Source organism: Biomphalaria glabrata, chromosome 1, assembly GCF_947242115.1.
Source record: "Biomphalaria glabrata chromosome 1, xgBioGlab47.1, whole genome shotgun sequence".
NCBI classification, from domain to species: domain Eukaryota; kingdom Metazoa; phylum Mollusca; class Gastropoda; family Planorbidae; genus Biomphalaria; species Biomphalaria glabrata.
The window spans coordinates 18,009,260-18,025,749 of NC_074711.1; the positions used below are offsets into that span (position 1 = coordinate 18,009,260).

At 36.5% G+C, this 16,490-nt stretch overlaps 1 protein-coding gene across 1 annotated transcript in view; it reads right to left on the bottom strand.

Moving 5' to 3' along the window:
* The window catches only part of LOC106050206 (dual specificity protein phosphatase 1-like), a 37,981-nt gene that overhangs the window by 19,474 nt on the left and 2,017 nt on the right, over window positions 1-16,490 (bottom strand). The window contains exon 2 of the mRNA XM_013205156.2: window positions 859-977. Coding sequence (XP_013060610.2) covers window positions 859-977 — 119 coding nt within the window. The remainder of the gene's footprint in view (window positions 1-858; window positions 978-16,490) is intronic.

Genomic DNA, 16,490 nt, shown 5'->3' on the forward strand with positions numbered 1-16,490 from the left:
AGGTGGGTGAACCATTCAGCTTCAGAGAGCCTAGGGCCTAGAGCGAGTTATAGATGAAGTAGCTATCCAGAGCAATGGCTGGGTGAACAATATAGCTTAATAATGACTCGGCTCCCCAGTAAAGATTGCACCCGCGGGCAAGGTGAGGGGACCAGATTAGGCGGTGAAAAATAATGTTGGTGACGGGTTCTCTGAAGTTGATTAACTCTTGAGGGTAAGGAGAGTTAATCACTTTAATGAGGCAGGCGTGATCTTGAGGTACAAGGTTACAGACACAATAGTAATACTACTTTAGTTAATACCTCATACTAAAGGTTATTCAAGGTAATCTGCTTTTGTTTTTACATTTTGATTTGATTGTACAGTACTTTAAAAAGTGCCCAAAAATAGTATAGGGTGAAAAAGAAATGTAACAATTATGAATACTTCCGTTTTCTCTACACCGGACACGCCAAAATGCTTGCTATTTACGGATATGACTATCTGTTAAAAATCTCCAATATAAGATGAAGAAAAAAAGAAATAGCGATGATGAAAAAAATTATGGTTGTAAAATTAGATGAAACAAAGCGAAATTCAGATTAACATGAATGTAGGTCATGACACATCTGTACTGATGCGTTCTTGTTTCATGAATAATTAATTACACAAATGAATTCCAAGACATATCAGCTATCAGCAAATTGATCAACGTAATGTATCATAATAGACCAGCCCATTACTTCCTGGATGATTTCGTATGTTTCCACTAGCATATAGCAGCATATATTAGTTACAAGTCATTAAACAGGTATCCTTTGAACAGCTATGGACATTCGTCTCCTACACACGCAGGCACAAACATAAAATGGGTCTCACCTGAGGTGAGGGTCGCCGCCGGTCCTTATGAGATAACTTTTCACGACAGTTAGGTATCACAGGCGTGTCTTGCCTCCTGCACAGAACGGGACACTCTTCTTGCACGGCCTCGAAGCCACCTGCAGAAACAGAACAAAGAGTTGAATCAGACGAGTGGATTAATGAACTCCGTTTAAGATTGAAAACGCAAATGTTCCCCAATTGTATCAGCAAGCAAGCCTCTCACACTTCCTTTAAAAATAATGGCTTAATTTTAACCCAGATAGCACTAAAATACAAACACGTATTTCCTCGATGTCATGTTTGGTTTTCTTTTTTTTGGGGGGTGGGGGAGAGAGAGATAAACGTGTAAAAAAAAAAAGAAACAGGTAATTACACACGCTTGTCTAAACTCACTCCGTCTGTCTTGTTTGGGGGGGGGGGGTATTCTTTTAAACGTGTTTCTCTTCAACTTCCCATTCTCGGATCAAGTTGTAATTATGAATATATGAATCTTTGCAAAAGCTAGTTTAACTTTTTACTCCTAATGTAACAAATGGTTAATTTGGGCCTTGTCAATATACATGTCCATCCTGCATATAATTTTTTTTTCATCTTGTATATTTAAAGAAAACGAAGGCCTCGTGGCCCAATATACATTTTTTAAAATTATTATTGAGGAATGGAGGTTTAATACAATCAGTCCCATGACATAAACAAAATCAATCTTCGCAGAGTTGCAAATTGTTTCTGTTCAAAAAGTTCAACCAACGATATACTAAAAGGGTCCAAAGGAAACGAAAGACTTTAATGATTTAAAAATCATTTTCAGAGCAAAGATTCTTGAGTATGAATGCGTTTGAAGCTTGTGTCTTATAGGGCCACCTAGACCCATCTCATGGAATGGGTTGCCTGAGCCAGCCAGGAGTACCAATGACATGGCAGAATGTAAGAACAATAACAAAGACATAAAAATAAAAGAGTAATGATGTGTGTGTGTGAGGGGGAGAGGAGTATGTGAGAGATTGAGACTAAAATGGGAACTTATTTTCAGATAACAACCAAGAAGTCAACACTAAGTGACACTAGTCACTGACAGCAAACATATTTACAAGCTCTTCTTTCAAGCGGGTCAAGACCAGGCACGACTCACTATCGTACACAACAATTATTGACAGTGTTTAGAAGGTAACGCCTACACCGGATGTAAACTTGGGGTCTGTTCCTAATACAGAGCGCACGCGCGCTAGACAGACATAAACACGCACACAGTCACATACACACACACAAACGCAGGAAAAGGGAAAAAAATGTTTTCACAATCTATTTTGACAGCCAAGTCCGGAAGTACCAGATAGCCCCCCCCCCACCCCCGGGGGATTGCTATTTAGACTTTCTCCAGATAGTGAAGGTGTCTACAACTTCCTCAAGCCTTCGTTTAATGTTCCCCCCCCCCCCTGCCCCCAACCGCTTTTCCTTTATAAAATATGTTATATCCGCTTTTATTTTACATTTTGCCTATATAAGATAAAAATAAAAATGGCATCAAACGAAGAAGACACTTGGCAGACCAAAGAGGCTGCCCATCATTCAGGCTAATACGTCAGGATTTGTTTCTTCTATGCACACGAAGAGTGTCCAATTAAATCGTCACTTTTAAAAGCGACTTATTAATAATTAGGGGTGCAACAAATGTTTAGGTATGGTCATACAAATGAAATAGCTCTATAATGTCAAGGGAGATTTAAATAAAAAGGTATTTTTTTGAAGTTAACTAATAAAAATGTTGACAAATTCAAGATTTGTAATGTTAATTTTCAAGCTAGATCTATAGATTATCAGTAATGTGGAAGCTGATGTCTAGTACATCTAAAACTAATTATGTTTGTTGTGTGAACATTGTTTAAACACCCACGCACACGCTCGCTTTTATACATTTCAATTTCGTCACGCATGAATTCTTTTCTAGGTGATTAAATAGTATAGATTAAAAAAAAAGAAAAAAATTAAATGTGCTACATTATTTTAGTTCAAAGTGATGCTGTAAGAGGCCGTGGGTTTAAAACCTACTACTGAAGCTATTCTATTTAAAAAAAAACAACAACAGTCAAATGACGAGCCCAATTAATGTCAATATGAATTGACGTAGATTGCATATGTTCCAAGTAGCTGATCTAACAGATGACAAGGCTGGTCGTAGGGTAGAGCTTTGGAATGTTGTCAGGTTGTGGGCCAGGAGAACAAACTTGCCCGCCACCGAAACTTCCCTTCCTACGAAAAGTTTGGGGCCAAGGCGTTATCTTCATTTCTGGATGAACTTCTGAAACTTGACATGGAATTAAAAATTGTTTCCAATGAGAATACTGAAATCACTGAATTAAATGGAGATATTTTTTTAAAAAAGTATTTCTTATTTCATAATAATAATATTTAGAAAATTGAATTAATCAGTCATTTGGGCACTGCCAGGATCGAAAGTTGTTATAGGCACACACAAAAAAAAATATATATTGTTTTTTTTTTCTTTCGCGATAGTTATATATCCAAAATGATTGTCTCAATTCACTATAGAAATGGTTACTATAGACCAGGCGATCGAGGCTTGTGTGCCCTAGATCAGGGGTCGGCAACCTTTTGAGTCTGAAGAGCCAAAAATAACAATTTACAAAATGTCAAAGTTTTAAAAGAGCCGCAAAGTTTTTTTCTTGCCAATTATATATAGTACTCACACAATTATTTTTTTTAATGAAAAAAAAAACAATTCATATGTAAGTAGTGTTTTTCACGACAAATTAGATAATATATATATATATATATATATATATATATATATATATATATATATATATATATATATATATATATATATATATATATATATATATATATATATATGGCATTATTAGATACTTATTTTTTTTTATTTCGGTAACAACTAAAGGAGTTAAAACATTTATTTACAACACTAATTTGTAAGTCAATGAACTAACAATTGAGCAAACAAATTCCTTGGGAGCGTTGGCTTTGCATGGTTTTAGAAAATTTGGATACATTTGGCTCATAACTTGTTTTTAGTTTCAAACACGACTCTTAATTTTCATTTGTTAGTTGGCTTCTTATTTTACATTTAATTATATTCATGCATGAGAAAGCTTGCTCGTACGAATATATCGATTCGGTACTATGTGTGTTAGATTTACTATGAATGCAAGAATGGTTTTGAACTGCTCAAATCTGTCAGTAAATTCATCTGTATTATTTTTATAACTGTGCTTAAGAAATTCTTGTCAAAAGTTGCACTGATGTTATCGCGATACTGATTTAGACATTGAAAATGAAGTAACTGACCGCTCTGAATATCTCTGCAAAAAAGAATTAATTTTTCTTCAAAACAAACCAATTCTTCTACAAAAACATAGGCTAGGTTTTCCTTTCCTTGCAGTTTTAGATTCAGCTCATTTAATTTCTCTGTTATATCAACCATAAAGTAAAATTTTTGCAACTATTTGTCGTTCTTTAATTCAGGATGATTAATGGCTTTTTCATTTAGGAATGTATTTATTTCCTTCAAGCACAAAGCAAAACGTTTGATCACCATACCTTTGGAAAGTCATAGCAACTATTGAGAAGAAGGAGGTCGGAATACTGAGTCTTCATTTCGTTAAGAATTCTTTAAACTAACGATGGCAGAGTGCTTTTGACAAAGTGACAATCTTGATTACCAAATTCATGACCTCAACTATTTCGGCAGAAAATGTTTGGACACAAAGCGCTTCTTGGTGTATTTATTCATAGAGAACGTAAGAATTTCGTGGTTTATTTCGCTCCCAAAAAACCAAGTTGCCCTTTTATTTTTTCCTGTCATAGCCTACTTCTGGCTCCATCAGTTGTTATTTAAACGACTTTATTTAAATCAATCTTAATGTCTTCAAGGTATTTTCGCTCTATCTTCCCTTCTAGTTTGTCCCGAGAGAAGTAGCAATCCAAGACCTTGGGAAGACATATTCCTGACAAAATTGGTAACTTGTGCCGTGTCTTTAAGTCGCAAGACTCATCTATAGCAAGTGATAAGACAGAAGAAAGCTGAATATCTTCCAAATATGTTACATTTGAAGACATTTTAGCAATTCTGTATTGTACAGTTTAAGCGGATAGTGGCAAATCTTTAATTTTCTTTTTTTCAAGATTACTTGTTTGTTTTTGAAATCACAAAACAGTTCTTAATCTTTGACATACCATCTGTAAATGGTTTGCCTTTTTGTGCAATTTCTAGTGGTACCGCAAGGCGTGCTAGATTAGCATTACTTGTAGATTGCTTATAGCTTTGAGAAGATAATTCGCTTCTAACTCATTTACTAGAAACAACAACCTATACGTCACAGTCAAAGCACGTGGTAAAGATGTCAATTTGTCTTGCGTCAAAGTGAATGAAAACCTACATAGAAACATTCGACTAGGGAGTCATTCGAGAGCTTCTGACGGACTGACAACAGTGATGACGAGTGTAATGGGGGAAGGGGTGTAATGAAAAGCGAGTACAAGTGACTGAGAGATCTAATCGGTACCTAATCCTCGTTAAACGATTCAGAACATTTAAAAAATGTTTCGATAAAATAAATATTTGCATATGGAACTAAAGAGCCGCAGCTTTACATCCAAAGAGCCGCATGTGGCTCGCGAGCCGCAGGTTGCCGACCCCGGCCCTAGATTGATAGCAAACTTAACATTAAAAAAGCGGGGCAAAGGTTAAATATATATGTGTACGTCCACCTACACAGTTACAAAAAAAAAAAAGCAACTAATATAATGTCCAGATGGTACAGGTAAATGCGATAGCTCATCCATGTCAAGTAGGTAAGTGGAGAGCTTCACTGTAACATAAGCCAGAAACATGATTTAAAAAAAAAACACACGAAAAAAAAAAAGGGGGGGGGGTCTAGAATGGAGAGGACATGGATTGAGAAGGAAACAAAATAGTATGTTTGAAGATGAATGCTAATCAAAAAGAAATGAATGAGAAAGTCCAAGATGGGCTTAAGGTTCTCCCCCAAAAAAATTAGGAGACTTAAAACAAAGTCGCACAATCCGCCTATTAACGAAAAGTGACTGCTTTTAGCGTTGTAATGGTAGACAGCTACTATCTCCATGTATTGTAATGGTAGACAGCTACTATCTCCATGTGTTTGCAATGGTAGACAGCTACTATCTCCATGTGTTTGCAATGGTAGACAGCTACTATCTCCATGTGTTTGTAATGGTAGACAGCTACTATCTCCATGTGTTTGTAATGGTAGACAGCTACTATCTCCATGTATTGTAATGGTAGACAGCTACTATCTCCATGTATTGTAATGGTAGACAGCTACTATCTCCATGTATTGTAATGGTAGACAGCTACTATCTCCATGTGTTTGTAATGGTAGACAGCTACTATCTCCATGTGTTTGTAATGGTAGACAGCTACAATCTCCATGTGTTTGTAATGGTAGACAGCTACAATCTCCATGTGTTTGTAATGGTAGACAGCTACTATCTCCATGTGTTTGCTTCTATGTGTGCAATAAACCAACACAAATAACCGAATATTTTAATGTCTTTTAAAAGTTCCGCTATCAATGTGATTTATGCCCCTTCTCCCTCTCTCTCCCACACACACACAAACTACTTGTATCAATTCAACACACATACCAGAATTATTTTTTTTCTAAATCACTACTCTGGAGATAGAACCTGCTTGTTGATAAGATATCGCCAGTTTTTTTATTTTGGAATTACAATTAAAACATGTCGAAGCATTCATTAATTACCCGTACTTAATTCAAATAACCACACTTCATTTACCAAAATAATAATAATAATACCGGTAATAATAATAATAGTATTAACAACAATCAAAAGACATGGTCTTGATGACATTAAGTGGGACAGGTTTGAAATAGCTGGTCTGTACTTTCCAGGCCCGTTATGAAGCCATATGAATAAACAAATAGAAAAGGAAGTGAAGTGTTGGCTGGTATAGTTTTAGCAGGTCCGTCTTAAAGAGTTTCTGCGGATTCTCTTGATGTGGCTAAACATGTAGAAGTTACGGAAAGCAGAAAAAGGGTGGTTACATTTTTCAGGTACGTGCGCCCACTGTTACCCTTTGTTGTTTCCCTTAAGTTTCCACTTTTATTTCATATATAATAACTATAAATAGCCAACTTTTGGTGCATCTGTTGTATAGAATAAAGCCAGTGTTGATTAACAAGGCGGCCATTATGATAAGAGTGTGTGTGTACGTATTAGTGTTCAAACTCTTCAGTCTGTAGCACACAGTAACATTAATAAGGAGGAACACACAGAGAGTTACTTGATGATAGTGGCGCACCTATAAACGTATTTAAGAAAAAACAAGGTTACAAAGACGGTGTGGAAACACAAACTGAAAATCGGCCCCCGAGGTGGTCTACCTAGAGTCTTCACCAGGATTCGAACACGGGACTTCTGGTTCTTAGTGCTTTATCACTCAGCCACAGCATCTCCATATATTCATTTAGCGTACACTTATATTTTTTAAAATAATAATCTCTTTTGTCTATGTTAGTGTAGTTTTGATGCCTATTGAATGTATACTGTATTTTTTTTTAAACAAAACAAATTTAAACAAAGAGTAGATAACTAACAATAATTGTGCACATCCACCCCAACCCCCGGGAGATACTACTCTCCATTCTCCTCCTCAATTACTTGGTAAAAAAAAAAGTTAAGTTCCTCTTTCACACCTTGTGGTCTATAGGGCAGATGATGTAAAGGTCATCTGTTTCTGTGGCCTTGGGTTAAGGTGGGTTTCATGTGGCCAGCACAACGACCTACCGCCTTTACTTTTCCCAAAACTAATGTCAGGTATCCTTTAGAGCTAGGTGGACTCAGTTGCCCAAAGATCCCGAAATTAAAAATAACAGTCTTAACTAGGATTCAAACTCGGGACCTCCGTTCGGAAGCCAAGCGCTTTACCGCTCAGCCGTCAAGAAAAGAGCACAGATCAAATCTTGCGACATTGCGACTTCCAGGAAAATGTCAGACCCGAGGCAGTTGCAGAAAACTTAATAGTGCACTAAAGACCGTCACCTGCTGGGTGGGGAGGATGTCACGAGGTCGATGGAATATTTAATAGTTCTGATCCTACACACACACACAATTATAGGCCAAAGTCCTGGCCACATCATAGCTCCACGCCCACCATCCCGTCCTTTTGACTAAATATGTTCTTCACTGGTTTTCGACGTTATCTGGGAATTGTAAACCTGACCACGCCCTGTTGTATCGTGTTGGTAGGATTAAATTCAATCTGTTACCACAAGAGATAACCCATGCCCCCCCTTCCCAACCCTACAGATAGTTTGGTCTCCACAGCAACCAGAGTAACAATTAAAACTTTTGGATGCAAAAAAAATAATAATTGTAGAAATAAACTCACTATGAAAGTTGTTTGTGTCCAACTTAAATTATAAGCAAACATTTGAAACTTGTAACATAATATTGCAGATTTCGGATTCAGATAAAATCTGTTGATATTAAACATATATAAAAGAAACTGGGGGGGGGGGGGATAAATATTATTTAATTTTTTGTAAAGTGCGAAGCCAAATAAAAAAAATTAATAAAATTCTTGACCATATCAGGATGTCGGTAGGTAGTTAGTTGCATGTCAAAAACCTACATATATTGGCTTACTTTTTTGTGTTATAAACTTAACCTCATGTTCAATTCTTTAGGAGTACCTTTTAAGGCTATTAGATTTAACATTAACATGATTCCGCTATAAGTCTTTTAATCTCATTTAAAATTGCATCGACTGGAAGATAAGATATTTTCTTTGTACCGTGAAATATTTTCTTTCTATAAACGAAACATGCATGAAGCTGATATGGTTTCCAATAACACCATCATGATAGTAGACGTTCTAAAACTACTTTATATACAAGTGTGGCCAACGTAATAGAAAATATATCTCAATATATGATTCGTCATTTGTTTTAAAATTTAATGCTATCTCGAATTTTCATTCTGTGTGTGTGACAGAGAGAGAGAGAGAGAGAGGGGGGGGGGGGTAAGAGGCGAGATGATAGTATTGTGTTGACTCCAATATTTGGGGCTGTTTGATTACATTAAGAAGTGAGCGTGAGTCAAATTAGACGGGTCATGTTACAGAAGTCATCCAATGGAGCTTACACCATGGTCCGGGCAACGTTAGAGAAGACGACAGAGCCAATGGAGACTGTAAACAGATCCCCGTTGGAGTACCCAATGGAGCCGAGTTCATTGCACTGCCGGGGATGGAAGACATCCCCAGCAACACTGTCACAATCCCCATCCCGTCCCTCAAGGAACTGTTCTAAGGCAGACACCCGCAGCAGCCAATGTGGTACAACGAAGGAAAATATGAGTTTTCCAGGTGCGCTCGGCCTTCGGCCTCTAGTCCCGAGAGTCTTGTGATAAGAGAAATCGGTAATGGGAAGCAATGAATTAACATCTGCAGGCCCCAGCCCCCGAATACATTGTTTAAACAGGCCGGTGTAGGGGAACTTTCATGAGTTTCAAGAGACTTAATCAGGGTTCCCCCACCATTCTGAGATTAGGATTTCAGGAGATTTCCAGGAGTTTTCCAGGAGAAAATATTCGATTTCAGGAGCGGAAAAATGCGAACTATATCTATATTTAGTAATAAATATAAGAATTACCATATACATGTATACAATTTTTTTTTCCTTTTCAAATTAGCGAATTCAAAAGTAACTGATTAAAGAGTAAAAAAAAGTACTTGTAAACCAATAAGCTTATTTGCACTACTCTCTCTATATATATTGCTTGTATTAGTCAACATTAGGAATTAATTAAAATCTCTAAAATTAAACAAATTGCAATGTATAACACATTATCATTATCAGTTTCCTATTTCAGTGGACATCTCTTGCATTGATTGTTTTTATTAACAATAGGTGTCTTTAAATCTATAAAAATCTAGCTCTGAATCATAAAGCTAGAAGTGAATTTGATTGTAAAACTATGAATAGTTTAATTTTATATAGCAGCTTAAATACTATATAGACCATATTACACTATACTCTAAGCCCCATCTACTTCACAATCTAGATTTATAAAACTAAAACTAAGAGAGAGATTCCAGAATCTAAGTAGATCTCTATTAGATCTAGAATTCTAGAAATAAAATCTAGTAGACTATAGACTATACCATTATACTCTATATATATATATGGTATATATACCATATATACTCTAAGTCTAAGGCCTCCACCCTAAAAAGTACAGTAAAAGTAGAATAGAAGGCCCTATATTCAGTAACTATAACTATTATATACTGTCTGTAACTGACTATATCACTATATCTGTATCTATCTAGATTGACTAGTGACTAGATATATCTATCTCTAGATCTGACTAGAGATCTACTAGATCTAGTAACTAGTACTACTACTAGATCTAGAAGATAACTACTAATTTAAACTACTATAAACTAGATCTAGATCATACTGTTTGTTTGTTGTTTTACATGTTTCGGATGTTCCTTCAGAGTTGAAGATAGTTTACTTCATAGTCCAAACCTCCCGCAGGACGACGGGGGATGGGAGCGGGCAGGGTTTGAACCCTCGACCGTCGATAAATACGAACGACAGTCCAGCGCGCAAACCGCACGACCAGGCAGCCATCCTGCTGATCATAAATCATGATAGTAGATCTAGATCTACTACTAGTAATTTTCTAGTAATCTAGTAGACTAGTATAAAAGTATTATGATATCTACTAGCTAGCGCCTAGATGATAGATATTTATATTATTAGATCTAATCAATCTAATCTAGATTTACGGTCTAGTCTTAATTTTAATATCAAGTCTTTCTAGATTTAGATAGATCTAGATAAAATAGATCTAGCTTTTTCATTCTAATTCCAGATCTATCAAATCTATGTAGATCTATAATTCTATACATATATCTAGATTTGTTTTTAAAAAAATCACTTTTGAGATCGAGACAGACTTAGACTTAGAATACCGGTACTTAGATCTATGTTTATATATGCCAGTGCCTATTAAAGTAAACAAAGTATTGAAACTTCCGTTTTAGGCTTGAATTCGCCGTTTTTTTTTTCTCTTAATCGCCCGTAGGATCGGCGATTTTCATATTGAATGACACCCAAAAAGACAATTTTGTCTATTTTTCAGGAGATTCTTATGACTTTTCAGGAGATTTTTAATAATTTCAGGAGATTTCCAGGACTTTTTCATATATTTTGCAATTTCAGGAGATTTCCAGGAGCTCCTGAAAAATCAGGAGGCCGCGGGAACCCTGCTTAATTACAAATTGCTGAATGGCGATGTGGACATTGTAAAGGCCCTAACCATGTCAGAGCTACAGCAACATTTTAAAGCGCCTAATGGGTCAGTTAAAAAACAACAACATTAAGCTGCCTTAAATATTTCACTGTCAAGATCCGCTAACACCTGCGTTGGCCAACGCGCCTATTCAAAGGTTTGATATGCATGCCTACTATACACTCAACAGGTAGACCCCTTTTATCCAACTCTTTGAAAACAGACAAATGGTTTGAAAAAAAAAAGTCCAGATAGACGCGGGGGGGGGGGGGGGGGGGGGATCTAGACGCTCAGGTGTGGCATCGGAACAGTCAGGTGAAGCTGACACTTCAACAATTAGCGTACCTCCCCCTCCTTCTAGTCTGGTTTATTTTTCGCAGGTGCAGCAATCGTTTATCCCCCCCCCCCCCCCCAACAAACAAAAAAGTTGAGAAGGGTCTACGAGTAGGGGAGACGACTCGCCGTGTTAGCGACCAAATCTGTTGATTTCAGTGTCAATTTCCCAAAAAGGCGGTCGTGTGTCGCAATCGTCTGAATTTGTTCCTAACTTTAAAAATGTGTTTACGACTCTAAAAGGCTGTGGCACACAGGAGTACTGCCCAACACACTTCACCAATGGTAGCAAATAGTGTTTTTTTTTTATTTTTTTTATTTATTATGGGTTGACACGGATGACATAACTTATACAAATGTGTTTTTTTTTCTCTACACTTTTAGTGGCTAGTTAAAGAAAAGACACGCTGTGCTACATTTCTCTGTATAGATCTCAAAAACTAAAAGCGTTTGGGGAATTCCGACTTAATCGTCACAATTCTGATCGAAAAACAAATTGCAAACAACCGTATCCAAAATTAAATATGCAAACTGTTTCATACCGATGTAACATTTGTAAAACAAGATTTTTAAGTCTTACGCGTTTTATTAATGAAAGATTAACAAACAGTAAAAGATGTATATATTTAAAAGCACTTTAACGTTTGTTTGCTTTTTTCTTTACTAAGCTTGTATCAACTCACATTGACAGTATGGTACAAAATGTGTTCACATTATTTCTCCCACACCCAATCTCGGATTAAGCTGAAATTTTGCACAATTATTTCTTTTACCTGACAACACAAGAATCAATAACAAAAAAAATAATTAGTTAATAAACTATTAGTAATTAATTGTTACTTTTTATTTTGTATCTTGAACAAGCGAATGAAACTATACTAGACAGATATGGTGATATAAGTTGGGTTAGTCCCCTTGAGGAATCTTGCGCCCTGAATGAACAGGTCCATAAAATCCATTAAAAAAAAGACCATGTAAACATTCACAAAGATACACCTTCCTTCCCCCTTTCAAAACTGGTCCAGACAATTAAAGTATATTTTTTAAAAATGTTTTTGTTGTTTTACATCGGTAAACTGAATATAATAACAAATGTATATGGTTTAAACGTTTACGTGTGACTCAGTTACCGAAGCAGGACGTTTTGGCGCCGCCGTTTTGGCGCGAAGGTCGTTTTGGCGCTAAAGACATTATGTACGTTTATTGTATTATTTCTTTTTAAAGAATTATTCATATCTATGTTTTGCATGAGTGTTTGTGTTAAGACATATTTTTCACGAACTAAATGTAAATGTGTGTTTGTTTTTCACATCATTTTCTTTAATAAACATTTTGGCTTGTGTATGTGTGTTTATTAAGAGGCACACTTTTATTTTCAAAAAAGTTTTAGATGTTAACAAGGTTTTTGTTATATTAAAGTGTGTCACTTAGCTTGTTCGTATATTACACTAATGTCAAATAAAAAAAAAATCTTTTGGAAAGAAATCCAAAAATGACATCCAGTGCGATTAGCAGAACTCACATATAGCATTAGCATGTCATTTCCATTCAGGAATCTGACTTATTATAGGCCTATATTCATGAAATAAGCAAAACCTTTATAATAAAAAAAAAATTCGCTGAACGGTGTTAGAATTCATACTATACATACAATATTATGGTAGAGTGAAATAAACATTGTTATAAAAGCTACGTGCTTATTAAATAATCGTCAAATGATATCTCGCGCCAAAACGTCCCGTCGCCAAAACGGCTCGCGCCAAAACGTCCCGTCGCCAAAACGTCACGTACCGCTCAGTTACTTCTAGGCTGCCGAAAGCGTGAGTGTTTGTTTGAAAATAATAATCACGAGTATAGTATGCACAGTAATATAACCATTTTCTATTTCTATGCGATTCGTTATTAATACAAACATTTAAATGTGTTATAATACATGCTGCGATCTATAGAAGATAAATACAACTGACCACATAGGTAGCCTATAAAATTGCGTCCTTTTTTTTTTATCCTGTTATAAACTATTATGTAAGTGTGCAAACATAGAACATAATTTCGTGCAAGGGGTGATTGTGTGTTGACACAAAAAGGGGGGGGGAGGGGGCGTGATGGTGATCTCTTTTTTCAAAATTATAAATATTATATTTCCAATGTACCTTTGTTTTGTCGAATAGTGTAAATTTTCCTGAAAGTGTTTATCTTTCGTGAGTTAAATATATATTTATATATATAATTCTATTCTTACTTAACAGTTTAAACTAGAAGAATAAATAAAGGAAAGATCACTCTCTTATTTCTGCAGATAGTCCACGAGAAAACATGAAAAAAAAAAAGGGGGGGGGGGAGAACACGTAGTCACAAAATAGCAGAGCCGGACTGTTGTAACCAAGAAATATCACTCTTTTTTTTATTTCTACCTCACGTTAAAAAAAAAAAGGGGGGGGGGAAGTAATCTACTCTGTAGTAACTATCGAGGCGACAGAGCACGCTCAAAAGTTTGGACGCCATGAAAAAAACCACTCTTTTTTTTTGCAACTCGGACGGAGGGTAATTAAAGAGGCGAAAAAAAGGGGCGAAAAAAAAAAGGGGGGGGGGTAGTATTCATCCGGACTTAACCATTGTAGAGCCCTATGCGAAACGGATTTCGCGGGGCCAAGTTTGGGTAGGGATACGGATAATAAGTGAAAATGAAGAGTTTATATTAGAAAAATTCGTCTTTGCATTTTATTCATTCTTACGTGTAGCGAAGTCATACTTCATAAAAATTCCATTTCCTACATAGATCATGCTCAATAGCAAGAATAACCAAATGTTTCAATCTATCTACGGGAATTGTTGATCTCAAGTAATTCTTCATTAGTTTGAGGTGTGAGAAGCTTCTTTCACTAGATTGTGGGTATTGCATAATGCCGTTTTTTTTAGTTGTTTTTTTATTTTATCGCGCGTAGAATTGGCGTTTTCCATATTGAAGGACACCCCAAAGTGACAATTTTCGTCTATTTATTTCAGGAGATTTTTATGAGTTTACAAAAGATTTAAATAGTTAAATCGACAGGAGGCCGCGGGAAATCTGTTACAAGTTATAAAATGGTTTAATTTAATAATTTATACACCTAAAATTAGCGCGGGTCCTATAAAAGTAGGGGCCCACTGCGGTCGCATAGTTTGCACTGGCCTATGGTCGCCCTGCAAAATAGCGGCGTATGCGGTCGACTAGTATTAAACTGTACTCTAGCGAAGTATGCGCTTAATTGACTAGACTGCACCAAACATTATTTTGAAAAAAAAAATTCAACCTTTTCTAGGAACATCCAAAGTTCAAGCATATTTGTTGTAGTACAAGCGTACTAAGTTGAACCGTGACAAAGTTGAACCGTGACAAAGTTGACTAGTAACAGACTTAAGTCAAAGCTAGCAACTGTTCTCGGGCTATTTCACAACCTTACTCCTATCCGCCCCTCTTCTCATCGTTTGAAAATTCAATACGTTTTTTTTTTTCTTTTGTTGAAGCTTTAGAGTAGCAGAATAGCGTGAAGATACTACACAGACAGTCTACTAAGCTTCAAAGGTGTGTTGTTGCTTTAGACAAGACACACCTACAGTGAGGCTATTATTTATTGTCTTATACAGGACAGAAATAACCAGCACTATAGTCATGCAGTCATTTCAAACGCAGATTTTCACATTCAAGAAGTTAAATTCGTTTTTCTATTTTTTGTTCGCTCCATATTTGATTGCTCTTGTAGACAGAAGTAAGCAATAATTGTAACCACGTTCTAAATATCACAACTTACGCAGCGGCCGCCACAACTTAGTGAAACGATGGGGGGGGGGGGGGCTGGTAGAAACAAAGTAGGACGCAGATCACCCCCCCCCCTTTTTTTCCCCTTCATTCGGAAACCTATAAGGGAGAAAACAAAACTCGAGAAAAGTGTGCTGTACACGGACCATGGAAGGTACACGTTTGGTAAGAAACACTGTCTTGGATTTGGTAACACATGTGCTCCTGATAAGAGCGCCCCCCCCCTCCAAGCAAGGTTCCCTCGAGCAGACACAGATTGTGACTACTTCGTTATCTTTCAACCGTGTTAGGAAATAGCTGACATACAGTGACACACAGCTACAGTGACACACGCCAGACTGCTTTCAAAGTACACAAACAAGTTTACACTGAGGATATATTTTTGACAGCAAGTATGCACGGCGTGGAATGATGAGACAGTCCTTTAAGTGGTCTTCTGTGATAACACTGAAAACTACTAAAACCCACATGACTTTTTTTTTTTAAATCCCGGATTGCCTTCGCGTAAGTCATAAAATTCTTTCGCCCACACAATTAAACACAGGTACACGAGTAGCGGCAAATCCTCAGTAAGGCGAGATTCGAACCTCGAGTCATCGTGTCAGAAAACCTAAACGCTTATCACAGGTCATATAAACTTTACAGTAACCATTTCCCAAAACACACGAAGGTGATGATGCAAATGATGAAAAACACACACACTTTTAAATTCACATACCCACAATTCATTTGGTGAGGGTGGGTCCTAAGGAGGCCCTGTACCAGTCGTTACTCAACTATGCAATCCCCACTTTATATGCATACATACAAACATACTTAGCTGTTGAATATCTACCGGTTTTTTCCTTACAATACAGTCAACGCTTCTCCTCCCAAATGTATAGAGCTAGTCCTTACACTCTGTTCTGAATGACATGATGCCCGTTGGGAAACCCAATTTAACACACTAGCGTTGCCCTTGTTATAAAATGTCACAGTAATAACCAAATCAAAATATGCATGTTGAGGTTGAACTTTTGATACGAGCAGACGGCACACTAAAAACTGACTTGTTTATACTAATTTATAGCATGATTTAAACAATCAAAGTTAATACCGATATTACACGTGAACACTTAGCCTATAGAGAGTAGATTATAAATAAGTAAAG